The sequence below is a fragment of the Echeneis naucrates genome, chromosome 24, assembly GCF_900963305.1.
Source record: "Echeneis naucrates chromosome 24, fEcheNa1.1, whole genome shotgun sequence".
NCBI lineage: Eukaryota > Metazoa > Chordata > Actinopteri > Carangiformes > Echeneidae > Echeneis > Echeneis naucrates.
The window spans coordinates 11436053-11463866 of NC_042534.1; the positions used below are offsets into that span (position 1 = coordinate 11436053).

At 42.4% G+C, this 27814-nt stretch overlaps 3 protein-coding genes across 11 annotated transcripts; 2 read left to right on the plus strand and 1 right to left on the minus strand.

Annotated features, from left to right (window-relative positions):
* wdr20b (WD repeat domain 20b) lies at window positions 1-6019 on the plus strand. Of its 8 annotated transcripts, none has more exons than XM_029496071.1 (5): window positions 1-270; window positions 2266-2448; window positions 2550-3412; window positions 3512-4019; window positions 4302-6019. In XM_029496071.1, the coding sequence occupies exons 1-5, from the start codon at window positions 22-24 to the stop codon at window positions 4356-4358; spliced, it is 1860 nt and encodes a 619-aa protein (XP_029351931.1). In that variant the 5' UTR covers window positions 1-21; the 3' UTR covers window positions 4359-6019. The 8 variants fall into 8 exon arrangements, with proteins under 8 accessions (XP_029351931.1, XP_029351930.1, XP_029351933.1 ...); XM_029496070.1 differs by having other exon boundaries at window positions 2601-3486; window positions 3541-4019; XM_029496073.1 differs by having other exon boundaries at window positions 2601-3412.
* A 3613-nt stretch (window positions 6020-9632) lies between these two features.
* mgat2 (alpha-1,6-mannosyl-glycoprotein 2-beta-N-acetylglucosaminyltransferase) lies at window positions 9633-14906 on the minus strand. Of its 2 annotated transcripts, none has more exons than XM_029496988.1 (2): window positions 14784-14906; window positions 9633-12550 (listed from the first exon to the last, which is right to left on the minus strand). In XM_029496988.1, exon 2 carries the CDS (start codon window positions 12292-12294, stop codon window positions 10876-10878), a length of 1419 nt encoding a protein of 472 aa, XP_029352848.1. In that variant the 5' UTR covers window positions 12295-12550; window positions 14784-14906; the 3' UTR covers window positions 9633-10875. The 2 variants fall into 2 exon arrangements, with proteins under 2 accessions (XP_029352848.1, XP_029352847.1); XM_029496987.1 differs by lacking the exon at window positions 14784-14906 and adding an exon at window positions 14028-14277.
* Window positions 14907-16151, plus strand: rps29 (ribosomal protein S29). The gene is made up of 3 exons (XM_029496989.1): window positions 14907-15064; window positions 15582-15681; window positions 16041-16151. The coding sequence occupies exons 1-3, from the start codon at window positions 15003-15005 to the stop codon at window positions 16047-16049; spliced, it is 171 nt and encodes a 56-aa protein (XP_029352849.1). The 5' UTR covers window positions 14907-15002; the 3' UTR covers window positions 16050-16151.
* The last annotated feature ends 11663 nt before the right edge of the window (window positions 16152-27814 follow it).

A 27814-nucleotide genomic window follows, 5' to 3' on the forward strand; every position in this document is an offset into this window, starting at 1 on the left:
GGATGAACGCCAATTTCCAAGATGGCGGCGGAGGGAGGTGGGAAGGAGATGAACGAAATTAAAACTCAATTCACCACAAGGGAAGGCGTCTACAAACTCCTCACTCACTCCGAATACAGCCGCCCCAACAGGGTGCCTTTCAACTCGCAGGGCTCCAACCCCGTCAAGGTCTCCTTCGTCAATGTAAACGACCAGTCCGGCAACGGCGACAGGATCTGTTTCAATGTGGGCCGGGAACTGTACTTTTATATCTACAAAGGCGTGAGAAAGGTAAACAGTATGGACCGGAGCGACGGAGCACAGGCTGTGCGGGAGCAGCCCGTTGATCCGGCGCCTTGAAACATGTTGCTCTCCGGCTGTCAACTCCCTGAGCTGCTGTCAATGAAGTGCGCAGATTGTTAAGACAAGGCCATGTAGCATACGTAGCTAAGTTAAGAGCTAATTAGCATTCTCGGCTAACATCGCCACGGTTGTTGTGTTTATCCGTGTGAGGCGTTTTGCGCTGCACAATCTTCCAGTTTGTCTGAGCTGTCGGTGTGCGACGAGCCGCGACATGAGATTTCCCGGTGAACCGGGTTAACGCGGAAAAGGCTTGTCGTGTCATGTCTTCCAGTGCGTTTGTTTATCCCCGGTCTTTACACGGTAAACCTATAGGCTATAGCACTAACAAGTTGTCAACTTCACTAACCGGAAATGTCAGATTTGGTGCTCCTCTTACAGAAGTGTTCACACTGCAGGCTGTTGGCCTGGAAGTTTGGAGGGTTTGCCATTCGTGATGTAATAATGTATATCTGGACTGTCAGGCTTTGGATGTGATGCAATGTGATCCACTTTCTGATTTGTACACAGCGGTGATGTCATTGCAGCAGGCCACGTTAGGTCTTGTTTAGCAGGAATGGTCATCATACCGATGATGGAGATGTGTTGTACCTGAAGCAGCCACCGAAGGTAGAAGGCCAGGAGGGGAGGAAGGATGTGGGAACTATTCACTGACACACAGTCATATTTTATAGTAGAAGCTATGAGGGGAATTGGCAATAAATGTATATTTATGTTGACCTGGATTCAAACAAGCCAACAAATGGGTTAGTATTTTTCTATTATTAGATATGTTTATCGCAAGCAAATATCAGCTTTAAAATGCCCTTTTGAGTTTGAGATTGTGATTTCAGTCTTCACAAATATTGTTCCAAACAAGTGTGTCTCCAGTGTTCTTGTAAAATAATAGGATTTAAGGCATGTGTCAGAAGAAATATAATAATGGCATTTTTTAGACAATAGACTGTTTGATTGGCTTTTTTCAACAAAACCAGTTTGGCAGGATGCAAAACTTCCCAGTTAGCCTGTTATTCATTTTAATCACAAACTCACACAAACAATGCAAGGTGCTCGCATGACCTTCAGGACAGATCATCACGTATTGTGCATTAAAAGAAAATAGGTTTTTCTTAACCTTGGGATTGAAAAAGAAAAAAAATTACTTGCATCCCATCACTAATTGTTGCATTAATCAGCCAATTAAATGACTAATTGCACAGGAACAAGGGTGAGACTTTTAGATTTCAGTGTTTCTCTCTCTAATTCTGATATTAGAAAATCATCTCCCCGACTGCAATGGCCTGCCGTTAATAAATGTTGGATATACAACTCAGGACCCAGCTTGTGGTTTAATAACTGTGATTAAATTACATGCTTTGAGGATTTTCATCAAGCAGCTGAAAGTCTCTGGCAATATGCCATGCATTCCTAATGAAAGTGGACAGAAACAAACAAGACCAAGTCAGAACAAATTCTGAGGTTTATATACAACTCCCTTTTCAGATTCTTAATCTTTGAAATTGCGCTTGTGGTTATTACACTGTTATGAATATAATTGTTTCCAGTGAAAGCTGATGATTGTGTCAAATACTTTAATAGCCAGTTAGTCAAACTTTACAGCACTGTGTGTATGTGTGTGTGAGTGTGAATGAGAGTGAGTGAGAAATGTCCAATGCAATACATTCCTTCCAGGTTCACATTCCACTCTGCCTTTTTCTGTGAAACCCAAATTATAACATTGACAGTTTCCCAAATGAGAATATAGATCAATGGTGTATGTCCCCAGGAACTGTATGCCTCAAATATACCTTCAGCCAACGGTTGGAAGACAAAAACTTGTTATCCTCCAATGTTTGTTTGTTTGTTGTTGTTTTGTTTTGTTTTGTTTTGTTTTTTTATTTTAGGTATTAAAATGTTCTTATCTATATGTATTTATTCTCATTCTAGGCTGCTGATCTTAGTAAACCCATAGACAAGAGGATATATAAAGGAACACAGCCTACATGCCATGATTTCAATCCACTCACAGCAACAGCAGAGAGCGTTTCCCTCCTGGTGGGCTTCTCAGCAGGCCAGGTGCAGCTCATAGACCCAATAAAAAAGGAAACCAGCAAACTCTTCAATGAAGAGGTTGGTTTTGAAGACATGCTATTAGTTTTTCTTTTTTTTATATTGTATTTTATTATACTTGCATGATAACTAGCAAATTATGACAGCATGGGAGTGCCAAGCTGACCTCACTCTCTTTTCTCTGGTCTCTTTGTTTGTCCATCTCCCCCCAGAGACTCATAGACAAGTCAAGAGTAACATGTGTACGATGGGTTCCTGGTTCAGAGAGCCTGTTCCTGGTGGCTCACTCCAGTGGCAGTATGTACTTGTACAACGTGGAAAATACCTGCGGCACCACTGCACCTCACTACCAGCTCCTTAAACAAGGCGAAAATTATGCTGTGCACACCTGCAAGAGCAAGTCGGCTCGTAATCCATTACTACGCTGGACAGTGGGGGAAGGGTCACTTAATGAGTTTGCCTTCTCCCCTGATGGCAAGTTTCTGGCTTGTGCGAGCCAGGATGGCTTCCTGCGGGTATTTGGCTTTGACGCTGCAGAGCTCCATGGAACAATGAAGAGCTACTTTGGTGGCTTACTGTGTGTGTGCTGGAGTCCAGATGGACGTTATATTGTGGCAGGCGGGGAGGACGACCTGGTGACAGTATGGTCATTTTCAGACTGCAGAGTGATTGCACGTGGACATGGTCATAAATCATGGGTGAGCGTAGTGGCATTTGACCACTGTACCACCAGTGTGGAGGATGGTGATCCCCCTGCTGAGTTCAGTGGTAGTGATGAGGACTTCCATGAGCAGATTCATTTTGGTGCAGGCAGAGAAAGAGCTAACAGCGCCCATTCTCGGCTTTCTAAGAGGAACTCTACAGACAGTAGGCCTGTTAGTGTGACCTACAGATTTGGCTCAGTGGGCCAAGATACTCAACTATGTCTGTGGGACCTGACGGAGGACATTCTCTTCCCTCACCTCCCATTGTCCCGCACAAGGACTCACACTAATGTTATGAGTGCCACAAGCCCTCCAGCCACAGGACAAACTACTACTACTGTATCCACCACCACCACCACCACCACCACTACTACAACAACAACTACCAATCCCAGTGGCACCAATGGTAAAGACAATGTGAGCAATAGTAGCTCTAGTGGAATTCCAGCTAACTCCCTCCCCAGCACGCTGCCTCGGTCCAATAGCTTGCCACACTCCTCTAACCCAGCAGGGGGCAGCACCCCTAATAGCCACACAGGCAACAGCAGCTCCTCCAAGGGCAACAGTATCATTGACAGTGCTTTCATTGCAACTGGAGTCAGCAAGTTTGCAACGCTATCTTTACATGACTCGCGCAAGGAGCGCCACGAGAAGGACCACAAACGAAACCACAGCATGGGTCACATTAGCAGCAAAAGCAGTGACAAGCTCAACCAGCTTAGCTCATCACGGACGGCAAAAGCTGACGCAGCTAAGACTCTGGGCACAATGCTGTGCCCACGCATGGATGAAGTGCCACTGCTTGAGCCACTAGTGTGCAAGAAGATTGCTCACGAGAGACTCACTGTGTTAATCTTCCTTGAGGACTGTCTGGTAACAGCCTGTCAGGAGGGTTTCGTTTGCACATGGGCTAGGCCTGGGAAAGTGGTGAGTGACAGGCCTTTCGAGGATACTGTCATGTGACACCTCTTAACTCACATTGCTTCTAGTACTGCCATTTCCTTTCAGCATTCAGAAACTGGTAAAACTATTGCGTGCAGCCCAGGATATTGGTTAATTTATGCCAGATTTATACTAAACCCTCTGCATCTGGGTGATTTCAGCACTAACCCATCCTGACAGTAAACCTCGAGGCCTCAATATTCTGCTTCTATATTACATTCACAATACACTGTTTATTATCAATGTGTGTCATCTGTCTCTCCACAGGGATTGCTATCATCTCAAAACAACCCAGCCAACTCCCCCAGTGGAACAGTAGTATAGCCCCGGTGCTGGTGCTGCTAATGACAGCTCCATGCAACAGAGACGGGGATGACCAAGGCCAAGGCCCTGCAGCGCTTCTACATACACTGTTACACACCACATGACCTCCAGTGTCACCTTCATTCTCATCACTACAACCACCCAGAGTGCTCTCTTTTGTGCTAGTGCTCATGCTTAGATAACTGATGTTGGCCAAACCAGGGTGAGAAACTTGACCACCTTTTTTCTGGGGATGGAAAGAGTGCTGTTGGAAATAATAAATGAGCCAGCAGGTTTGTGGAAATGGTTGATTAGCTCACTGTTACATTCATGGTCATATCAAGTCACGACTAGTCAGAAAATAACTCTTGTACCCAGTCCTTTGTGCCTGTAGTTCTTCAAAGACAAGACACGGTGGTATGTTGGCAATGCCTCAATCTAACCCTGTGTGTGGGGTTAATTTGGTCATAGTTTCTCAATTTAGTTACTTCTAAGTTATTCACAGGACAAGGGAATCAGATGAGGGATTGTGTTAGAGTAGGAGGACAGCCCTGATGCCAAGTCTTTCATGTTTTACCTCCTTGTGCAGCCACATTCCTATAACCCTTGCAAAAGAGACCTGAGATTTTTTACTTCCTTTACAAATCAGAGGTATCTCACTTAAAAGTGAATTTTGCACAGATTTCCTTTCCAAATTCATTACGGTGGAACACAATGTTTTGAAGACAGCTTCGGAAGCACTTGGGGAAAGGTGCGTTGTTGCCTACTGTCTCATCGCTGGACGCTGCAATCATAGTTTTTTTTTTTTATATATATATATATATATGGAAAAAATTGTTTGCACTTAATGGTTTGTTAGAGGAGAATGGCTTTACATTTTGGAGTGTGTAAGGACTCCTTGACAAGGTTGAAACTTAAATAGAATTTAAAATCTTTGTATCTATTGAACATTTATTTTAATATTGTTTCAGATTAAACAGGCTCTGTATTATATGTAAATATTGTACTTCAATGATTTATGGGTGAAATGATCATTACGTTAGTTTAAAGATTCTCATTTCGGAAAATAGTGATCTTTCTAATACAGAAAATCTATACCTAATATTAAAATGAATCTTAAATATGCAGGTGAAAATGTTTCTTTTGTGTTGTACATAAAGAGAATTCAGGTGTATTTTTTATTATTGAAATGTTTGGAATAGGAGATCTATGAAATCCTCTTATCTAACAGGTAGTGCTGAATGCTAGCTAGCCTGTCGCTGCATTTTTCTTTTACAACGTAGGCAGGTAGGCGCAGATGCAGCGGTCTAATTCAGCCATCTCTCCAAGCTCAGGTAAACCACAGGAAGACTAACGCTGGCGTAGTTCCCCTCGCCCGTTAGCACTAGTCCCATCCATCAACATGCGTTTTGAATTCACTTTAACTAACAAGTTTGACAACTCTGTTCTGCAGACAGGGCTGAAATCTGTGACTCTTGTTATTGTGAGTAATAATCACTGAACTCATGCTGAACTTGTGAACAAACTTTTGACACTGTGTTGACTACCAGCTGACTAATGTCAGGACTTGATGGTGATGTGCGTGCTTGAGGTGCGGGTGTTTTCAAGCACCCACAAGGAAGAGTGAGGATTTTATCAGTGGGAGCCTTCCATGTGGCGCCTATTAAAACAGCTTTGACAGACTTGGTGCTCCATTTGTGTTCATTTTTCCAGTACTGACCACCTGCATGTAACATGTTGGGAAGATGTTGATGCGTCAGTAGTTTGGCTATACCCTGATGGTTCCCTCCCCAGGGGATCAACACACAGCTCAAAGTGCATGAGACAGACTCATGCATCAGATGCACCTCAGTACAAAGCCTACAAAATAAGCATGGACAGAGGATGCGACAATTACAGTCAAATCTTGCATCTGTTGTATGTGTATTTTCTTTTGTAATTGTCACACATCTGTTTGTGGTATTATCTAGGTTTCATTCTGTATGTGAAACACAATTCTCAGACTTTGGTGGAACATCTGTGGCTGGGCTCTGGTAATTTGTCCACACAGGATATAAGGAGGTGCTGCCTGCCCAGGGCTACCCTGCTCCCTTGGGCCCAGCCCAGTCATCAATCGGTGACATTAGCCTGTGTGTCAACATGAAAGGTCATCAATAAGAGCAGCCTACACCACGTTCCAAATTATTATGCAAAAGATATTTTTCTCTGATTTTCCTAAATAGTCAATGCAAATGACAGTCTAATTTTTGAGTCATCAACTGTTGCAGTATAATTTTGATTTCATTCAACAAACCCCCCAATAATAACAGTATTTGATTTAAAAAAAAAAAAAAAAAAAAAGAACTACTCAAAATGCACTGTTCCAAATAACTGCACAGCAGAGTTTCAAAATATTTTATAGTTTGTAAAGAACTGAAATTAATTTCAATTTGGGAGGTCATAATCACTGAAATCAAACTTAACAGGACTTGGTATCACCTATGAAATTCCTGCTTCCATTGAACTTGTGAGATTTTGGAGAGTTTCTACTTGAATGTCAGAATAGCCTCCCTGAGCTGCTGTTCTGATGTGAACTGCCTCCCACCCTCAGATCTTTGCTTGAGGATGTGCCAACAGTACTCAATAGAAGATGATGAAGATGATTTTGCTACAGAAGGTACGTTCTTTCTTTTTTTTTTTTTTTGTACCATGGGAGGAAGTGGTCAGTCAAACTGTATACACTTTGCCGAGGTGACTTTCACACATTCAACCAGCTCTCTCTCCATGATTCCGGCCAAAAACAGACTCTGCCACCTCCTTGCTCACATTGCAGCCTTGTTGGCACATGGTGGCCATCCACTACTCCATCAATCTGGACCGAGATGAGTATAATCCATCTACTGCAGTTTGCAATGCAGACTGCTGACCTAGTGCAGGGTTTTACACGCTCCTTCAATCTGTAGACCAAGAGGAAGTGATGGATCTTTATCAGACTTGACTCTGTAACCCCATTCCACATAAATGTGTCTCACTCTTCAGCCTAACCTCCCACTAAGGGACATGTTACAGTACCAGTTGGCCAATAAGGGGCAGTGTTGCTCAGTCAAATGACAGAGAGTTCTTCAGAGCCACTAAGTGATGTTGTATTTGGTAATGGCTGCCACTTCATCAAACAGACAAAACATTGTCTATATATGTATATCATGTTGTCGCTCCCTTTTCCAGTTACATTCCTCGAACTTTACCTGACTTACTTCAAATATATTCTATACTCCAAGTGAGGCATAAAATTGCTCTTCCATAATTTATGAGTCACTTTTAGAAGAAACACAAGCACACTCAGCCATTACCCCAGCAGCCTGTGTCGTCAGTGTGGAGGTGCTGATAAATGTGATCAGCAGCAGCTGTCAGGATGTCACTCAGCTAACGATGGCCTCTGACTGACAGTCTGATCTCCCATGGGTTGGCTGATCTCAGTCAGGGTTAGTGCTTACAGTGATCTCTTACATAAAAACAGACGCTCACTATTAAACACTACATATCCTTCTATGCTGCTCTCTAAAACGCATATTTCAAAGATATTTATCCGTTTTACAATCCCAACCAACAACCCTTTCATCTCAGGAGAGATTTCAATAGCGGTCAAAATGCTGTGGTATTCATTAACAGCTCAGAACAGCTACATTTATCTTGCATCCTCAGGGGAATAGGGTCCCACTTGATAGAAATTCAACAGTAAACCAGGATCTGTAAGATATGTAAGACCGTGGTTTACTCGTCTTCTCAGTCTGATGCAGTATCCTGCTCTACATGCCTCCATATATTATTGACCCAGAGTTTTGTTTACCTAGCATTGCGTATAGAGGCTATGAATGATTAATAGAGTCTCTCAGAGCTATAAACCTAAAGAATGAATGAATTGCGAAAACTTGGCAGTTTAAGTTAATGGACGCAGAAAATGAATATGTACAAATAAGTCTTCCCCCCTTTGTGGTTATGTCAGGAATGGATTTCCTCTGAACATGTGACACTAGACATATCATGGAAAAGAGCAAATGAAATCAAATGAAATAGTTTTTCAATTAAAACTTCCACAAGGATCTTTATTTAGCTCATTCTCAAGATCAAAAATAAAGTAAGTAGTAATATGATATATGAAGTTAAATTAAATCATCACGGGAATTCAAAACCACTCTTTAATTTGCTTGCCTTGCTAAACTGGGGAGCTTGATTGTCAGTGTATAGGCGAGGTTGTATCCTGCACGTTTCACATTAAAAAAACAAATATACCACCGACGTTTCAGTCACAAACTAATGTTCCAAAGCAGAACTACTAGATGATCCCTTTTAGCTCAGTTTTGGGGTCCACACCTAAGTAAAATATCACACTCTCATAAGTGTACTCATTCATATAAGCACCAGTGTTTTTTGGGCTGGGGAGGCAGTGTTGTCAGTTTTCAAGCTGTTTTTGCTTAGGTCAAGCAAGAAGGAGTGAACAAAAGCAAGTTCACAGGACAAAAATCCTTAATGATTAACTGCTATATACAGTTAAACATTTTATTATTTTGGGCTTTCTCTGTTTTATTATCATTAGTAAGGGGCAGGGGGATGACAGGAACCAGGGAGAGAGAGAGAGAGAGAGAGAGAGAGAGAGAGGGGAAGGACCCACAGCATATGCCCCAGGCTAGAAATGAACCAGGGAGGCTGAGATAACATGACATGCGTGCTAACCACTCAAACATCCGTGCTGCCAATGAAAAATGTATTTTGGTTGTACACTCCAGTATGTTATCATTCCAGGAAAACCAACATTTCCTGCTCTGATAATAATTTAGATGAGTGAATAGACCTGTCACATCTCAAGTCAGTGAATACATTTAAATAATAAGGTAGTAGCTGATGTTTTCATTCAGCCTAACAATTAGATTTAGATAGTGCCAATATTTATTTTCTCCTGAATTTATTGCTGAAATTGAAGAGGTGATTTACTGGTTTTAGTTTTCATTGTCCCCAGCCTTCTGTTTGACCTGAAAGGTGTGTCTATAAATTGACAGCACAGGTCGGCCCATTAAAAGAATTAACGCATGATTTCAGGATGTTTTTCAATTTGCCCTAAAATAAACTAAGTAGAGATCTTTCAATGGCAACAGCACATCACAGTTTCAAAGACTCCAGCATCAGTTAACCATTCGTCACCAAGAATCAGGAGCACCGTGCCACTTCCCTCTTTTCTCAATTCTATTCTAAGTCTTGTCCCTCAAGGCACAGGCCCAATTACTTGGCCCCACCAAGGGAGCAGCTGCACAATTTGCCAGTCACATGACCTCCGCATAACAGTCCCAGCATCACATGTCTTCACACTGCATTAGGATTTAAGGTTCACAAATTGGGAGAAGATGGGACTTCTTGCCCCTCAGATAATGTTTGTCACAGAGGGAGCTTTGATAAGCTTCATCAAAATAACTCAGTCTTGGACATTTGTTTTGGTGAACAGCCACATGTGCCTTAGATTAAGCCTGTTGTATTTGATTCACGCAGTGTTAAAGGATTTTATGTGGAGTCTCCGATTAGCCTCCAGCAGTTTGCTGGAGGATGAATTTAAGATGAACTGTACAGGAAGTCCAGTCAGCAATAACTTTGCAGAGATACAGGATTTTGAACAGAATTGCATAACCAATTGTTAAAACACTGCCAGAGGAGGGTTGAGGAATCAATGCAGCTTCAGAGAAGCCACCAAGCTCAGGCCTTAGTGGAAGCCATCAATACTGAGCTGTGGTCTAAGCACTTAAAATGTAAATGCATCTTCAATAGCAACAACAGGGCCGAGAGTTGCATCAGTGTCCTGGGACTTTTCCAGGTGCATTGTGTGCATTTGTCTGTGAAATCAAAATCTCAGCACAAAGACACAGTAGCTTGATAAGAAACACCGCGGTTCTGTCCATGCAAGTGTCTCTGGTATATTTATTAATGCTCCGTACCTTTCTGCTGTCAAATGAATAACAAGACACTTGGTCTGCTTCAGAAACCTGTTGCAGATGAGCTAAGTGGGAGATTATTAAAATGGAACGAGGTGTCTCAGAGGATCTCTTTTGATCTCCGAAAACTTCTGTGATATAAATAACTTCAAATTAATTATGCATGCACTGGGGAAATGCAAAGTCCACAGATTCACCAAATGTAAGACTGCCCCAATGAGCCCTTAGTTGCTCTTTTGAACTTACCAAGATTTCGAGATGTTCTACATTTTTGGTTTAAACTTAAAGTAACAACACATATTTTGATCTTAAACCCTTGTTAGATAAAACACAACAAAGTATTGTTTAGTGAATTATTGTTAATTACAACTTACAAAACAAACTAGACTTGCCAGAAATCACTTAAATAATTGAATGTAGAGATATTTCTGTTAAAGGAGCCAAAAATCCAACATTCGTCTTTATTTGGAACAGTCCAATAAAACAGGCAATATGAAGAATAGTCCATAAAGATTTACTTTGAAAAGGCTTTTTTCTTTATAGAGGATGCAAAAGACAATAATATATAATAGTAGCAATTAAGGTCACTGTAATCGAACATAACTCTTGCAGAGTTCATGGTCCCTGATATCGCCCCAGCCACCATTTTTCACATGTGGGGCTACCCCTCCGACTCCATTGGCTGGCAGTCTCTTTGCTATCAGGAGGTTCTTTGGGAACAGCTGGTTCCCACTGCTCTGTAGGATGTTTTCTATCTTGGTTTTCTGGCTCATTGGCATGCAGGACGCTTTCTTGTGATGCATGCCACAGTCTCCGGCATGGAAAATCCTTGGCGCCTCACTCACCATGACCTTCCAGTAGGAGGGCAGGCAGGATACGGTCAGGTGTTGTAAGGACCAGTCCCAGTTATAGTCATCATAAGTGCAGAAAGTATCAGTGCACCGAATAAGCTTCTGGTACGTCTCTCTACTCAGAGCCATCCCCATGTTGTGCTCAGTGGACTTCCAGGCCTTCACCTCTACCTTGTTTGCTTTGCTGGAGTAGCCAATGTGGCTGTAGCTTCCCAGCGAGAGGATGTCACAGTCTGTGCACTGCTCCCTTTTGAGAACTGACATCAGCTTTAAGAGATGGATAAAGTCTGGGGACAAGTAGTGGTCCTCCTCAATCAGCAGGACCAGACCCTTGTGGTCCTTCAAAACCCGAACCCTGTCCCATACAAAGTGCAGCTTCCACCACCAGTGGTGCTTGGTCTGGGAGAACTTGGCCTCGCGGTAGTGGCCAAATGAGTCAGGGTACTCTGCATTGATACATCCAAGCTTTAAGGCGTCATTTTTGGGAATGTCTCTTGGGCAGTCCCTGGGGTCATTCCCAGGGAACTCTTGGGGGTACAGCTGAATGCTGAAGGGGAAGAAAATCTGAAGTACTTGACAGAAGTCAACAGAGGCCACCACTTTATTTATCTCTGGGGACCAGTAATCATGGCTGAATATCAGCAGTATACTCTCCACACCTCTGACCTTTCGCAAACTGTCCACTAGTAGCTTAAGGTAGTCTGGTCGGTTATGGACCTGAACCACGACAACCAGATCATCTTTCTGTCGCAAGGTCTTAAACTTCTCCTCATTTCTTATTGTCTGGTCAAAGTTTAGCTGGAAGACAATGCCACGGTAGACTAAAGTGGTGTTATCTACCCCTGGCTTGGATATCTTCTCCTTCTCCTTTGCTTTTACTGGATGTGTGTCATTTACTTGGATAATAGGAGGGGGAACAGGTGCCCGGCTGACTGCAGGTGTAGCTTGCACTTGGATATGGTTGTTAATACTGCTGCTGCTGCTGCTGCTGCTGCTGCTAATGCTGCTGCTTCTCCTCACGGTCTCCACTTCCTTATGGAATGATCCACTGTCGTTCTTTTTTTGCCTTCCGCTGCTCCAGAAAGCTAGGCCACAGATAACAACCACCAGAGTCAGTATCACCACCTTCCTCTTGTAGATTCGGAATCTCATGATAGGGGGTCAGCCTCTTACGAAGGGAGAGAAGTTGATTGTAGAGATACAAAAAGCACAGGCTTGCAGTTTTAATTGCGTGCCTTATACTGGGAGCAAGTCTGATTAAAAAGAAGCTGTGATGAGACTAATTGTTGGCAAAATGAACTGTTTCTGTAAACATGGATCCCACTGGAATATCACTGGTGGTGGATGAATATTCCGTAAGGCATGATGGATGTTGGGAGGCAGCAGTATTGCGGTGTGCATGAACCACCTATATGAAAAATAAACCAGAAAATAAACTTAGAGCTGAGCAATATGATTTAAATCATCAAGAGGCAAAGAGAAATACTATCCAGATAAGACAAATTTTACAATATGATAAATACATGCATAAATCAAATGGAAAGTCATGGCAATGACCTGTCTTGCACATCAAACGAGACCAATCGTTTTGTGTGGAAAAACTTGTGATATATGAATGCACTACTTGATCTTTCAAGAGCTGTTATATATGAAAATTTTAACTCAGAATCCACCTGATAGCTTTTCATTGTGTTTCATTTATACATGTACATATGTATAAAATGCAGATTGCATGTTGACAAATTTGACAACTCCAAGAAAACTAAGAGTTGGGAAATGAACACTATAAGGTTCTGATTAAAGCTGTAACTTTAACAATATTGAATGAAAGTACAACACCCTGGGTCAAGAATTCACTTTAACTGTCACTTCATTTTTGCATAGAGTATGAGCATGTGTAATGAGTACAAGATAATTTTTTAATTTAAATTATGTCTTGCTCTGGCTCAATTTAGAGACTAGAAACTTGAAAAGTAATAATAACATCATTTGACTTGTTTTGAACATGAAACTATTATCAGCCATCCTTAGTACAAAAAACACATTAGCAATGATCCCATATTTAATTTTCTGTAACAATGTATTCATAAAAATCAAAGGGATATTGATTTTTCCTTCTGTTCAGATCTGTTGAACCAACCTCCACCCTTTATTTGTTATTAAATTAGTGGTATCTCTGTCTTGACCTGACCCACTTCACACTTCTCCTGTCTGGATGGCACAATCACTGCCTGGGACAAGCTTTTGACAGCAACTGTATTTTCATCTGTAATATTGACAACAACAATGAATACATTCCTGGATGCTGATATAAATCCTAAAGACAGCCAAATGCTAGCAGTAAACATGGACTGTAACATAGTAGTATTTGATCTGGAGTTAAAAACACATCTTTGAATAGCACGTCCCTCCACATGTTTTCTTTACATTGGCAGCCTCCACATCAAGTGGGATGTTCCCCCTGCAGATGTTTTGATCCATTGCATCTACTGAGCCGCCAGCCTAACACGTTTATTCTGCAGTGTTTCCTTCTTAGTGTAAATATGCAGTTTCACTTCAGCCCAGTTTTTCTGTCCTGGATTGGCCGCTGTCAGAATCACCGATCCAGCCACATCTTTCATCGATTTTAACCCGAGATGCTTTCGCCGTCATGTCGCCCACTTGTGTCTCAACACATCCGAAAACAACAGTTGCCCTCGTTTCAGTTTTCTTTTTCTCTCTCTCTCTCTCTGTGATTTGGCTCTTTTACGATAACCAGCGTCCAGGCGAATGCTAACCGTAAGTTAGCTTCAGCTAGCAACTTACAAGCTCCTCTTCCACAACGAAGCTCGACAGGAGCAGCGACCATGTTGAAGCAGAGGAAGAAGCGGATTCACGGTAGTTACCTAAAAGCGGAAGATCCGAGCGGTCCTTTCAGCGACGAACATCAGCACGGCGGGCTCCCATTCTCCTCCATACCGTCCTGGATGGATGCATGGAAACGCGACTGCCAGCTAGCTGCACAAATCCCAAATACGGAACTACTGCCTGCCCCCTGCCGCTGTCCCACAATGCACTGGTCCAGCGGGGGGCACCCGAGACAGCCTACAGATCATGATGTCTCCCTCCGCTGACAGCCCCCCTGTGCTCACCCTGATCCACCATGCCTTTAGGTTATCCACAAGTGTGTAAGCATTTATACAGCTGAATGGGAGAGCCATCCTGTGTAGATTCCATCTAGACCACATCATAAGGAAGATAATGATACCCAGCAAGAAATATGATTCAAAAAAGCTTAGTTAGTTATTAGTTTACTAACACCATTTTATTTGCATATTGCACTTTCAGCTGTGGATGGCAATATATGTCCTATCTAAATCAGCATTAGTGCTGTCATGATGACCTAAGTTGCAGTTCCGTGTGTTGTAATTTGTTTGTTAGTTTGTTTTGATGCACTTTAAGTCTGTTGCTTATTTGTTGCGAATTTGAAAATGAGTGAATGCATAATAACAACAACAGAAATGCTACGTTTAGTTATGTTTGCATATGAACAAATGGCATACATGCCTGGATAACTTAATGTGGTCAAAAAGCTCGCTTTCAGGTTTACACAAAAAAACCCATAAGAAATATGGATGATCATTCATTCACTCATGTACTACCTCGTTTATTTCCAGACGCATTTTGCATGTTCTTGGTGAGTTCGTCTCCGGTGGGTGAAGCCCTTCTCTCCCCGTAGGTGTTCTTTCCTCCGAGCATCCCGGCCGACAGGGGGCGCTGCAGACTGGCGCCTGGACCGGAAGCGCTGCCAGCCGACCGCTTCATTGGCGCACGCGCGGCCTTCTTTCTTCCTTTCCGACGCTCGAGCGAAAAGAGACAAGATGGGCCATCAGCAGCTCTACTGGAGTCACCCCAGAAAGTTCGGACAAGGATCCAGATCCTGGTCAGTCCTTACTTTAAAGTGTTCATTATCGACGTGTGAGCTCAAACGGGCCGATAGAAAAGTGTTTGTGGCCTCCGGTGTTTGATAGTCGACCGCCAGTCCTCCACCGCATGGGAGCGGACCGAGAGCTAATATGGCGGTGCGGGATGCGGATGCGCCTCGCTAGCTTAAAGGCGCTACAGATGCGTTCACTCGGCCGCTGTCCTCCGCCGAGGCACATTAAACAGCTCATTTATGCACGTCTAAATACACAGTTAGACACCGGCGAGTGACTTATTTAGGTGTTTTGTCCAAACTGTCTCTGGTCACATTGAAAGTCTCAGCAGTTTGCAGCTAAAGTCAACATGTAAAGCTAAGCTAGTGTTAGCCGTGCTGCACAGAGAAGGGCTTACCTTACCTAGCCGGCACCGTGTCTGTGACCTCCTGCTGTCTGGATGGATGGATGGATGGATGAATGAATCTTGCAGCCATGTGAACAACAGAAATGTTGTTGACTCTTTTCCCACTTTGATTGCAGCCGAGTGTGCTCGAACAGACACGGTCTGATCCGTAAATACGGACTCAACATGTGCCGCCAGTGCTTCAGGCAGTACGCTAAAGACATTGGCTTCGTCAAGGTAAGTTCCGTGTTGTAAAATGTTTTATGCTTGCACCTCTCACCGTAGTGTTAGTAAAGGCTAGTGTTGTGATAACCGTTCCATGTAGGCTTATGGTAAGCAGTGAAGCACAGGACACATCAGAAATCACTCACTCCAACACTGTACCTTAACTTCTGTTTCTAACAGCTGAAATGGTTTTTGGTCTACTTTTGATACTGATTATTCATGAGCGGTTTTGTAGCACATGCACGCAAGACCTCAGCATCTTTGTGATGGGAGAACTGAACTCTTTGCTCAGTTGTGATGATAAATGAAGTTTGATTAATGCTGGCAGTGTCTCTCTAACAATAACTAATGGCTGGATCATTTTCACACAGCTGGACTAGATGTCTTGGACTGACACATCCTCAGATGGTGATCTCTGGAGGACCGGCCAAGATGGGATGATTCAGCACTGCAAATAAATGTGTTTTTTTGTCCAAGTTGAAGTGTTTTGTGTTTTAATTCTGCCAATCGATTATGGTTAACCCCCAATTTCTGAGGTTGAGGACAACTTGATAACAATTATGCCTTTAATTCATCTTAATTAGCCTTTTCATAACTGTTTTAAAATTGCTGTTCCGTGGCCTGTTATGTTATGTACATGTACACAACTCAGGTTCCATAGAAGGTACAGGACAATTGACCTAAAACTATGAAATACAGTGAATGCATTTCTGAAAGTCACATTTTTGTGACTATCAACATGCAAAATGAAAGATAATTTTGTTACATACATTAACCCAATAAAACACATGAAAACTTGATTTAGGAAAGTAATTTCAGGCCTCTTGGTGTACCACCAGATTATAAATGTATCATTGCCTGATTACTCACAAGTAATTTGTACCTGAATTTTTGCACATCCAGCTCTGTCAAAAGTGCATATAGGTATTTATGTATTTGCTTAATGATTCAAAAGATTTTAATTTATTTGGGGTGTGGTGCAGATGGAAAGAAAGAAAGGGGTGAGAGATAAAATAACCAACTTCCAGTCATATAAATCATACCTAGCAGCTCCTGCAACACTCATGTAAAATGGTCAAAGCTCAAATGTGTGATCAAGTAGTCATGCTCATGAACATTCCCTTAGGGGGTATTTGTTGAGCTAATTTGTCAGAGATGAAGTAGAGTAGCTGATCATATAGGATGTATATTCCATAATAAATGGCGCTGCAGTAAGGGAGTCATTGATCTTTGGCAGTTGCAAAGATTAATTTCTTAGCATGCATTCACATGAAAGTGGTAACATGCTGTATTTGTCTTGTTGAAAATGAATGAAGCCTGATCCTCTGTTGTGTGGCTGGTTGTGTAGTTCCTTTTGACTTTGGTTACCAAATGTTAAATATTTGGCAAGCTCAGGGGTAGCAGCAGCAAAGCACCTCAGCAAGTATCTGAGCAGATCCATATATGGAATTCGGCCAGGATTACTTTTTTTTTCTTTTATAAATTCTTGGGTTTGTAAATGGATGGGATGTGATAAGAGTGGATGTATGGATGATTAATGTGAAGCACTAGATGGCAGCAACACTTCACAGTCATCACTCAAGGCCAGTGAAAATAAAAGCATTTCACAATAGCAAATCATATTTCTGCATTCACTTAGCCTTCAAGATCCACATAGGTAACTATCCCTTTTAGCCTCTCTCGCTTAGCTGTTATGTCTAATTAGGGATTTGTCTGCCAGCGTGTAGTTGAAGGGATCTCTGACAAACTGATGATAACCACCTCTTCTGGGCAGGTTGAAAGAGACCTGAACATATTTAACTGAGGTTGATGTCTGTTTGATTTTTTTAAGCTATAATTTGAAGCATTTATGATTGAAGTTAAATCTATGTGGATATTTTTAATCATGCTCTGCAGTTTGGCGATTTATCATTTGGAGGTCTGTCATTGGCCTTCTTTAATCAGAGGCAGCACATAAATTATGCCTGGCAAATATCTGTTTATCATAAATAACACATCTCTTTTTGCTGAGCCGACTCGAGATGAATCTTTAACATTTTACGCTTTAAATCTGACGTGAATTCATAACATGAGGACTCAACTATCATTTTCTCCTAGAAACAGTATGTGCAGGACAGTCTGCAGGGAACACAGGATATCTATGTGCATCAAATACATATGCATCATATTGTCTAAGCACTGACTTCTATGCATTAAGGAGAATTTGTTTGGAGTCTGAGTGGCGCTCTGCATTAACGCAGCCTGGCAGCAGCTGGAGCTGTTTAGAGAGAGGAGGCTGAACACATAAATGCTCCGTGTTGCATCAGTCCAGTATGGGGCCGGATGGAAGGTGTTGTCTTTGATGTTCAGTTTCTTATTTTTCACCAGCATATTAATGCTCTTGTTATTGTACCCCATCAATGTACCTCTGGCAACACAACTGACTGATTGGATATGTTGAAAAGTTTGTGTCATCCGCTCTGAATTGCCTCAGGGCAGTTTGCTTTTATTTGTTATGTAACAACGTTAGCCTACATCCAAGTAAGAGAGCCTCATATAGAATTTCCTAAAAAGTACATAATTGGACTTTATTAACACTTTTCTGTTTATGTGGATAAAAGTTTCTCAAGTCACAATTTTATTTTCTATTTCAGCTAGCTGGAATTGACATACACACTTTGGTCACACATAGAAACTCTTCAGATATATTATCACTCTATTTGCTGGAGCATTTCCAAGCATTTGCATTGCCTTTTCCATATCTAGCTGTTATTTGGCAACATTAATGTTTGATGGGAGTTATGGTCATCACCACGTAACGTAAATTTCATGCGGAAATATCTCCTTAGCTTCTAATCATTCCACCTCCTAACCAGTTCACTGACTTCATTAGTTTTGGTCTTTCAGTGGTGAAGCTGGGGGACCCATGAGAGGATAATTTTAGAAAAAAGTCTAAATTGAAACAGAAAAGGATGAGATATTCAGATTTTAGTTGTAGTATTTTAGAATGGTTTATCTGCCAAAAATATGATCCTATAATTGACACAATGAGAATTGAAAGCATCTTTCATTAGAGCCTCCCTCCCTTAATATCCACCTCTCTTATTTTGGCAGTCTTTCAGTTTTGGCTGCCATGTGGGGTTCCTGTTTTAATGTTTTGTTCCAAATGTAGACTAAGATACCCTGATGTCTGCACAAGTAAAATTCAAGGTCCATGAAACTGAGCTGTAGGCTGTCACATGGTCAGGGAAGCTGCTACAACCCTTTGGGTTTGTCTCTGCGATCTAAGAATTTCACATTGCATATTGTCTTATGACTCGCTGATTTAAAAAATGCTTAAAAATATTCAAATACAGATATGAATAGATTTAAGCAAATGAGCTTAAAACAAACAACAGAAGGTGTATGGTTGTTTCTGTGCCTGTTGCCACTGAGAGCAGACTGTTTGGTGGGATTGGCAGTGAGAGATTTTATTATTCTTGAGTGACAACTATGCTGCAGCGGTGATGTACATGTGGGGAAAATCAATTCTCGTGGTTCAGCAAGACTCTGTGTGCAACCATGTGTGCATGTCAAGCTTGTACATTCTGCCCTATAAATAAATTACTCTCTAAAAACCTTGCGGTTATAACCACATCATAACAGTGAAAGTCCAGCTGAATAAAACAGTGGTCTGAGCAAATCAGAAGGGAGCGTCTGTGACCCAAAGAAGCCAGGCGCATCACACAGGTCTACCATCCATCTCTGAGATTGTAGGGAAGATAAGTGAACTGAAGTGTTTCAGCGCACCGTTGGCATGGAAACATTCCTGAGAGTTTACCTGCTTTCAATTGTTAGACCAAGAGCCACTTCTCGCTACAAGGTACCCCAAATGGGCTGTGAACAAACTATCCTTAAATTTTGACTGAGTGCAGCGCTGAAAGAGCAATGGAAAAAGACAAAAGAAACAGAGGAAGTTACACTGAAAAATCAAAGAGCCACAGTTAACATGGAAGCAATTTATTGAAATTAATGAAATTATGCATTGCTGTGAGGCTGTGGTGTAAGCAGCTGTAAGTACTGACAATTACTGGATGTTTTGTTCATGATACCTTCATTATTTTTGGGTAGTAGTAAGTGCGATGGTTTAGAAAATCCTTTTTCGTCTCTGAATCAGAAACAGTGATATCCATAGCCACAACCATCATCAGACTATAATGTTTCCTGGAATATTTCCCTGCGTATCAGCGCATTCCCTGGAGAAGTGAGCCATGCACTACGCTGAGCTTTATTACAGTCCAGCATTGAGCTGCTGGCTGACTCAGGTGTTCCAGTCAAACAGCGGCTAATTCTCAAATCACCACGGACTAAACATTCTTCTGCTGCAGAGCCCCAATTTAGGTTCAGATGACTTAAGCAATCATTATTTCAGTAAAGATTTCAAGGGAGATTACGGAAACAGAGAATTGCTTTAGTGATGCACAGGACACAGGCTTAATTCACTCACAGTCAACTGAGTGGTCCATATTGCACCGTAGAGAAATGTACAGTCGATCTGTCTTCAAGGTAATGGCACATGAAATGATAAAATGCCAGAATTATCAGCCACTCAGGAGAGACAAAGTTAAGTAAGAGCATTGGACTCATTCATGGCTGATCTTTCACAGCAGGGAAGTCACAGGTTTAATTAATAACACTAATAATTGCTGCTTTTTATGTAGGTGAGCTAGTGCCAGGGTCCTATTGCATTTTGGCTCAATGGTCGAGTCGAACAAGACTTTAAATGGAATCGAGCTATTATCTGTGATTTCAGTAATCCCTGTGCTTTTCCTAATATCAACATGTTCCTGAAAACAGTTGACTGTGAGCAAGATGATATCAGGCAGTAACAAATGAGAGTTTAATCAGAAACCCAACAAAGCAACAACAACACTAAATGCACAGTATAACTTCTGAGAAATTTGTCAAAATCTATTCAAGCATGTTCAGGTTTTTTTGTCAGTGTTCACCTGTGAAAAGCTGATCTGTGTTGCCAATGTTTAAGAGCTTTAGCTGGCAGTGATAGCATTCATGGCGTTTTACCAAAATGCTGACAATGAGACAGAAAAATCTACAACAGTTCCACATTTGCTGTTAAGTTTTAAGATGGTCACGGAAAACAACATAGTTGTAATGCAAGTTACAGAGAAGATGAAACAAGATTTCAGCTACTTGGGGAGTGACTGTGAACACGGTCAGAGTTTACAGACCAAAGAGCAATGTATCGATCCATGAAACTCTAAGAGCTGTACTGTATAAACATAAAAGTGAAACACAGAATATTAATAGCCAGGACTCTTACGTGTTGGCTGACTGGAGAATATGGGGTCTCACGGGATCTCTTCTCGTCTCTGGAAGGTTTGGTGGATAATCTCCACTTACACTTCTCAGTCACTGTGTAATTTCACAGCTGAAGTAATAAGTACAGAGTCAAAAATGAAAAACATGCTGCTCAGCAAATATGACAAATAGAAAAAGGGAAAAGGGATCCTGCATATCTCTTTTTTGGTATTCAGCATGCACTGAAATGGTTGGCACAAAGGTACATTTTATGAATGGCTCTGTGCGTGCAGTTGAGTCCACTGAACATCACTGATCCACAATGAAGGAGTCAGGATAATGTTTTCTCTGTCAGCAATGGATATTTAATTTTTAAGGGCGGTTTGAGCAACATTTATTCCAGTGAAAGTGTAAGTGTAAATGTTGGTGAAACCCTCTAGGTTCCTGCACATGACCAAAAAAAGATCCCTTGCACTGGCTTAAATCGGCAGCTTACATTATCACTTAAACAGCATCGCACACAAGTCAAATAGCACATTCAGTAAGTAGGTGGACACCTGCCACCATTGGATAAAACGACTGACATACCTGTGGGGGCAGTGTTGCGCCACAGCTGAAACTAGAAGCTGCACCAGAAGGAAGCAGGAGCACTGGAAGGTGAGCTGGGTTTTTGATGCTCTCTAGGGAACTCTTCATTGCAAAAAAAAAAAAAAAAAAAAGAAGAAGAAGAGAGAGATGCAGAATGGTAAGAAGCAGCCTTGATCGGTCTGTCAGCTCAGGGCATATCTAATTGAATACTCCATACCATTTGAAGTGGAGAATACAGTTGGAGCAAAAAAGCACTTGGTGTAGGGCAGGAGAGCAGCCCTCACCAAACAAAAGGAAAAAATGGCAGCATGAATACAAAAGACATTCAAACAAACAACCTGATCCCTGCTGTGTGAGCTACATCTACACCATCTTTATATACGGGCTGCTGATGATGAGAGAAAGAGCCGTGATGAGTCTGTTTGGTTTGAGTATATATATATAAAAAACCCTTTCATTACTGAAATCATCAGCCATCATTTTGTCTGTCTTGAAAGCATATCCCGGTGAAAAAGTGGTGTTAGTAATAATTCTGAGGTAAAGCTGGTGAGCCACGGGAAACAGGGTGCTACGGTGGAGGCCAGCAGCTGTCTCAGTGTTTGCCTTGGCCTGCCATATGTATTTTAGCACAGCACAGTGCTTAGGGGAAGCAGAAAAAATATTACTCATAAATGGAAAAGATCAAATAGTGGCATTTAAGAATCCGCAGAGAAATTGTGTCACGGAGGACCTCGTCTTTCAGCTCTCCTCAGGCTAAGAGGATGTGATGTTCTGTCAGCATTGTAATTTATTTCTCACACAGGTCATGGCTGGGCAATCGCACCATATACTTTGCTTTACAGGGCGGTATCCTGTTATAATCCACCATTATGGCTGTGCGCATGTTTCATGCATATTCACCGAAGCAGAGATATGAATATAGGTATATTCAGACTTTATGCCTTCAAGAGAATAGACATGGCCATAACTCTTTATCCAGTATGGAAATATCCAGCCATAACCATGCCTGTCAATCTCTTTGTACACTGGTTTAGATGTTAACCTTTAAATTCACAATGCCCGGCCTGAATATGACCCATGCTAACATTTTCCATTATCCACATTTATGAATATCTCAGACAGCCTTAGTGGAATTTAATATTTCCCACAGCCTAAATCTGAGTTGTTGTGAAGTGCATATTAAGAAACCACAGAGAAAGAGGAGGAATAAAAGAAAATTTAAAATGAAGTGGGGTTGTTTTTTTTTGGGGGGGGGGGGATAGCACTAGCAACAGGCTTCCTCTGGCTTCCTCCGCATTATGACTTCTTCACTTGTTTAATATGACAAGCAGATGTTGGAGATAGTGAGCAAAGAGCTGCCACCCACTGATCTTATTAGTTCCTGCTAATTCTTTTCGCTGTGCTTCTTGTTGTGAAATGTCTTTGTCATCCAACGGTCAGGCTCTGCTGTTGTCTGTCTTTGCTGTCTTTCTGCTCATACAGCAGCACTAGCACTCTTAATCCAGGAGGGAAGATGAACTCATGCATGTTTGGTTTTTAAAAGAGGATGCTGGTTTCCGTGACAACACCTCTACCAGTTGAGTTTGGAATAATGGGCATCCGAACCATTTTTTTAAATGTTCTGAGCCACATTTTGAATATTTGAAGAAGGTTGTTCACATGGAAGACAGTTCATTGGAGTGTCATTGTGACAAATGCAGATGAGTGTGTGAGTGATGCACGCAGAGAGGATCACAGAGAGCGGAGGAAAGCATGCGGCTCAGATGGAAGCACAGACAGTACGCTGCTCACTTCAGTTCTGGCCATTCTTGCAAAATGTTTTTATTAATCTGACTCTTATTATAATCATTATGCCTCTGGCTGTTGTGTACAGCTTCTCTGTGGTCCAACCAATGTGTCAGAAAATGACTGGCATTAAATATGACACATAGTACTTATGTCATCATAGGGATGCAGGGATGGCCATTTTCCTCTTGAGCGGGATGGATGATCGCACTCAAGTCGACCTGCGCTGGTTGCAGAAAACCACAACAAACCACAGACGCATGGGAATATGAGTCCTTTTATGAGATTGATCCTCTTTGTGCTGTGGTTGGACAGTTTTTTGACTGACACTGTGAGTCGCCGCTCAGAGCAGCATTGGAAATGCAGATCAACAAGTGCTTGTTGTGGAATGTTTTCTGCCTGCTGCTGTCTCCTGTCTTCTGCCATTTTGACCTTGTAGCACTCAGTGATAGTTAGGTGTTTTTTGTTTTCTTTTTGAGGTGAAAGCTTCCCGACCGAGAATCTTGAACCTTTCACAGCTGTAATTTCAATAGTAATGCCATCTTCCTGCCCATTTGAAGAGATGTTATGTAACTTTTATTATACGGTCGTTGGATTTATATTCACTGTAATGATCTTATATTTCTTTGATTGTAGCTTCTGATATTTTCCAGGGCTTCAGGGATCTCAAGAGGTTAAATCACGTGGTTAGAGCAAAAAGCTTTCTTGCCTGCAGCAATGGCAAGTGCAGGATTAAGAAGTCATGCAGAAAAGAATAGTTATTGTTCAGTGCCACGATATGCCTTTCCCTGCAGATTCTATTTGCCTGCAGCAGGACGACCTGCCCACTCTCAGCTGTGTGCTGCTGCTGCTGCACTGGGATCCTGTGTGCTTTTATTGATTCCAGCCTGTCCGCCCACCAGAGGATCCGATAACAGTTAACATGATGCAGAGTCCATATATTTAGAGGCAGGAGGGTATCAACACACCGAACTCCAATTGGCGTAATTGAGAGTGATAGGGATCAGTTAGAGTCAGGTTGCGATTGATTAGGTGTGTGTGTATAAGCAGATAGGAACATCAGTGGAGACTGGTCAATAGAAATTATAAGCATTTTAACAAGCACCACCAAGAAACACCAGAGTAAAGAGGTGGAATCGATGCCGAGGCTTCACTTCAGTCTTTACAAACAAAAGTGCTTGAGCAACAACTTTGCGCTATCTCCACTATTACAGGCCAGTCATCATTGTTGAGCGCAGTTTTGGTGCAGAAAATGACATCCCTATGATCCATGGCTGAATCTACAATATCCAACAATGACAAGGCAAAAATGGACACAAATATTGATTCAGTACTGAGTTGGAGCGCCACCTTTTTGTATGTCTTTCAGGAGAGCTTTGATTGATTTCAAGTCATTGCTCTGGCTGGGCCCCTCAGCAACATTCACTAAGTTATCCCTGAGCTACTTGGCGCTCAGTTGTGGTCCTGATATGTGGTGATGTCTCCACCCAGTCTGGTGTCCTGAGCGCTCTGGACCATGTTTTTACTTCGTATAGCTCCATTCAGCTTCCCCTCAACCTGAACCAGCCTCCCTGTCCCTGATGTTTCCCCCACCTTGCTTCACTGATGGGATGCTATTCGGCAGGAGGTGAGCAGTAGCTTGTTTCCTCCAGACCTGCCGCTTAGAATTAAGGTCAAACTGTTCAGTTTTAGTTTCATCAGATCAGAGAATCTTGTTTCTCACGGTCTTTTTGGGGGGCTTTCTTATGTTTTTCCCTGATCAGTGGTTTCCCTCTGGCCACCCTGTGAGAGAACAGTGGGAGTGCTGCACAGATGGTTGTCCCTCTGGAAGTAAGTTGGTCTAAGCTCAACCAAAGGGACCATCAGCTTCTTGGCCATCTCCATTAACCGAGTCCGTCTACGGTCGTTCAGTTTGATCAGACAGCCAGGAATTCCCAGTCCTTCTCTCATTTAAGAGCAATAGAGGCTCTTTGGAACCTTCAGTGCAGCAGACATGTTTTTTTTTTTTTGCCTTTCCCTGATCTTAGCTTCAGTTGCTGGCGCTTCCTTCCTCCTCTCGCTGTTCTGATCACAGCAAAACTCTTTCCAAATCATTTCCAACAAATTGCATTTACTATAGACGGATCCCAATGAGAACAAACTCAAAGATTATCAAGAGAAATGGGAGGCACCACTGCTGGCATGGAAAAATAAAATGTCAGCGTACAATAATTAGGCTGCAAATATATATATTTTTATTTCATTGTATGGTACGGGTAATACTTCCTGAACGCATCATACTTCCCACACATTGATGGATCAAGAGATATCTTTATTGGCCAAGTTGCACATAACTGGGATGATGTTGGCATCTCATCATTCATTTTCTCTGTCTGCGGTAGCCTGCTCTACATCGTTGCACTCAGGTTTGATGTGGTGCTCGATCAAGCCTCAGGGTGTTCATAAGATATGCTGGTTACCGGGATGAGCTGAATAATCACAGGACTCAACTGTAATTTCCAGCCTGAGCAGGTAGTGCGTGTACAGCCGACGTCATGCCGGCGGGGGAGGGGGAGATCCCACCTAGCTATCAGGTTAACTGAGTGGTGGCAGCGTAAGACTTGGCACGGTGCACGGCATGATAAGGTTTCTGCACCAATGTGGACAGCGTGGGAGAGAGCTCTTATCAGTCTATGTCAGGGTCTATCAGCATCTGTCATGTTTACTCCTCAGGTGTGCTGGCTGCTCGCTGACTGCTCTGCCAAGGCTCTTTCGTATCAGCCAGCTGAGAGCTAAGCAAGAGTGCAAACACAAACCCGCCCACCGCTGCTGCAGACCAAACCCTCCCTATTACCAACGTCTTTCGTGACATTCTCCACTTCTCACCACCTCATCCTTTCACATCTTTCTTTTCACTGTGAAACCACTCTTTATTCACCTGTCTTTGAGTGGATGCGGAGTGAAGGATCCCCTTACAGATCAAGAGACATGGCGGCCAAAAAAGGCTTTGATTTACCCCCAACACATGTTGCCTTTTTTTTTTCCACTCCAGTAGTGTGAGTGTTATCACCATTCAGTCCATTGCCCCTAGATGCAGGTCACAGTTGCTTTTCTGATCTTACTGGAGCTAAAAATGTGGTTTCCCAGAGAGAGAAAGCTCCACAGAGGGAAAGTGAGAGAGCGAGACAGAAAAAAGGAAGCCACGGAGCCAAGTGAGTTCGAATTCTGCGATAATATTTTATCGTTAAATTCAAGTAATGTGAATATGTGTGTGCGTCAGGAAGGGACACACACATACACACACACACAGAAAGGTGGAGGAAGTTCAAGCAACAGAGAATAAGAGATTTGAGAGAGATTGTCAAAATGTCGCAGGTGGAAATGTCAGCAGTGAGGTGGAGAGGAGTCAAACTGAGCCGGAGCAGAAGGTTTGAGCCATAATTAGTGTCTGTGAGTCACCGCAAGTGGCCCAGTGTGATGCCACCAGCTCCCCGTCCTCTGTATTCACCGCTGAGGACAGGAATGAGGAGTAGTGCATCGTGACCTCTGGCCTTTCCAAGGAACATGTTGTACTCTGTTTTTGTTTGAATACAGCACATCCTCTAGTCTCCAGGCTCCGTGTGAGCTGGAATGACCTCATCGCTATTTGTGGGGTCACACTCATGCCTGCTGTTACTGTTGATGTATATGCATGCAGGCCTTGCTCTTCCAGCACACATTACTCTTATCTCTGGTGGAGCACAAGCAGCTGCTCCATGACTGAAGGTAAAATCAAACTGCTGTGGCGAAAACCTTCTGCTTGACCATTCTGACAGCAAATCGGTGAAATATTGGAGCAGATCACAGCCACATATGAGAAGTGGCCAGCATACAGTTGTTTTTTTTTTTTTTTTTTTTTTTTTTGTACAGCAGATGACCGTGGTCTATGTCACGCTGCTTTCTCCTAACTGTGATATCGCAAGGAGACAGGGAGCCAGCCACTGTGAAGGAGTATGCTTGGGAATGACAAACAGCCACTTGATGTCATGAACCCGTGTAACAAATGGTTCTGAGTGATCGGGACATGGCCAGTGCCCTGAGAGATAGGCAGGTTGAGGAATTCAGACAGCACACACAAACAAAACAGAGCTGACGACCCAAAAATTGTGAAGATGCTCTCAGTAATCCAGATCTGGAAGCAGTGCCTTATAGCAGCCAAGGCAGGTTCAGTTACATGGCAATATTCAGACATAGAGGCAATTTAAAGCACTTTATATATGACATGCTGCATTTAAAAAGGAAAATGAATATGCATTAACTAAACATTTGCGCCCAAGCTGACACATTTCGTTCCTGCATATAGGTCTCAAAATACTAGTTCTGCTGGCACATAGACTGTATTTAAATCGTGATGTAGCATCTTTGACATCACCCACAGGTGCAGTTCTGAGGCTTGAACCAAGCGTACTATCACCCATGTGTCAGTCAAAGCGTGTTGCCTTCGATCATGAAGTATTTTAAATTGGTTGTCATGAAA

Coding starts and splice junctions, on each gene's coding strand:
- wdr20b (XM_029496069.1), top strand. CDS start 22: ATGGCGGCGGAGGGAGGTGGGAAGGAGATGAACGAAATTAAAACTCAA. Junction 271..2,265: donor TCTACAAAGGCGTGAGAAAG/GTAAACAGTATG, acceptor TTCTCATTCTAG/GCTGCTGATCTTAGTAAACC. Junction 4,020..4,301: donor GGGCTAGGCCTGGGAAAGTG/GTGAGTGACAGG, acceptor GTCTCTCCACAG/GGATTGCTATCATCTCAAAA.
- mgat2 (XM_029496988.1), bottom strand. CDS start 12,294: ATGAGATTCCGAATCTACAAGAGGAAGGTGGTGATACTGACTCTGGTG.
- rps29 (XM_029496989.1), top strand. CDS start 15,003: ATGGGCCATCAGCAGCTCTACTGGAGTCACCCCAGAAAGTTCGGACAA. Junction 15,065..15,581: donor GGACAAGGATCCAGATCCTG/GTCAGTCCTTAC, acceptor CTTTGATTGCAG/CCGAGTGTGCTCGAACAGAC.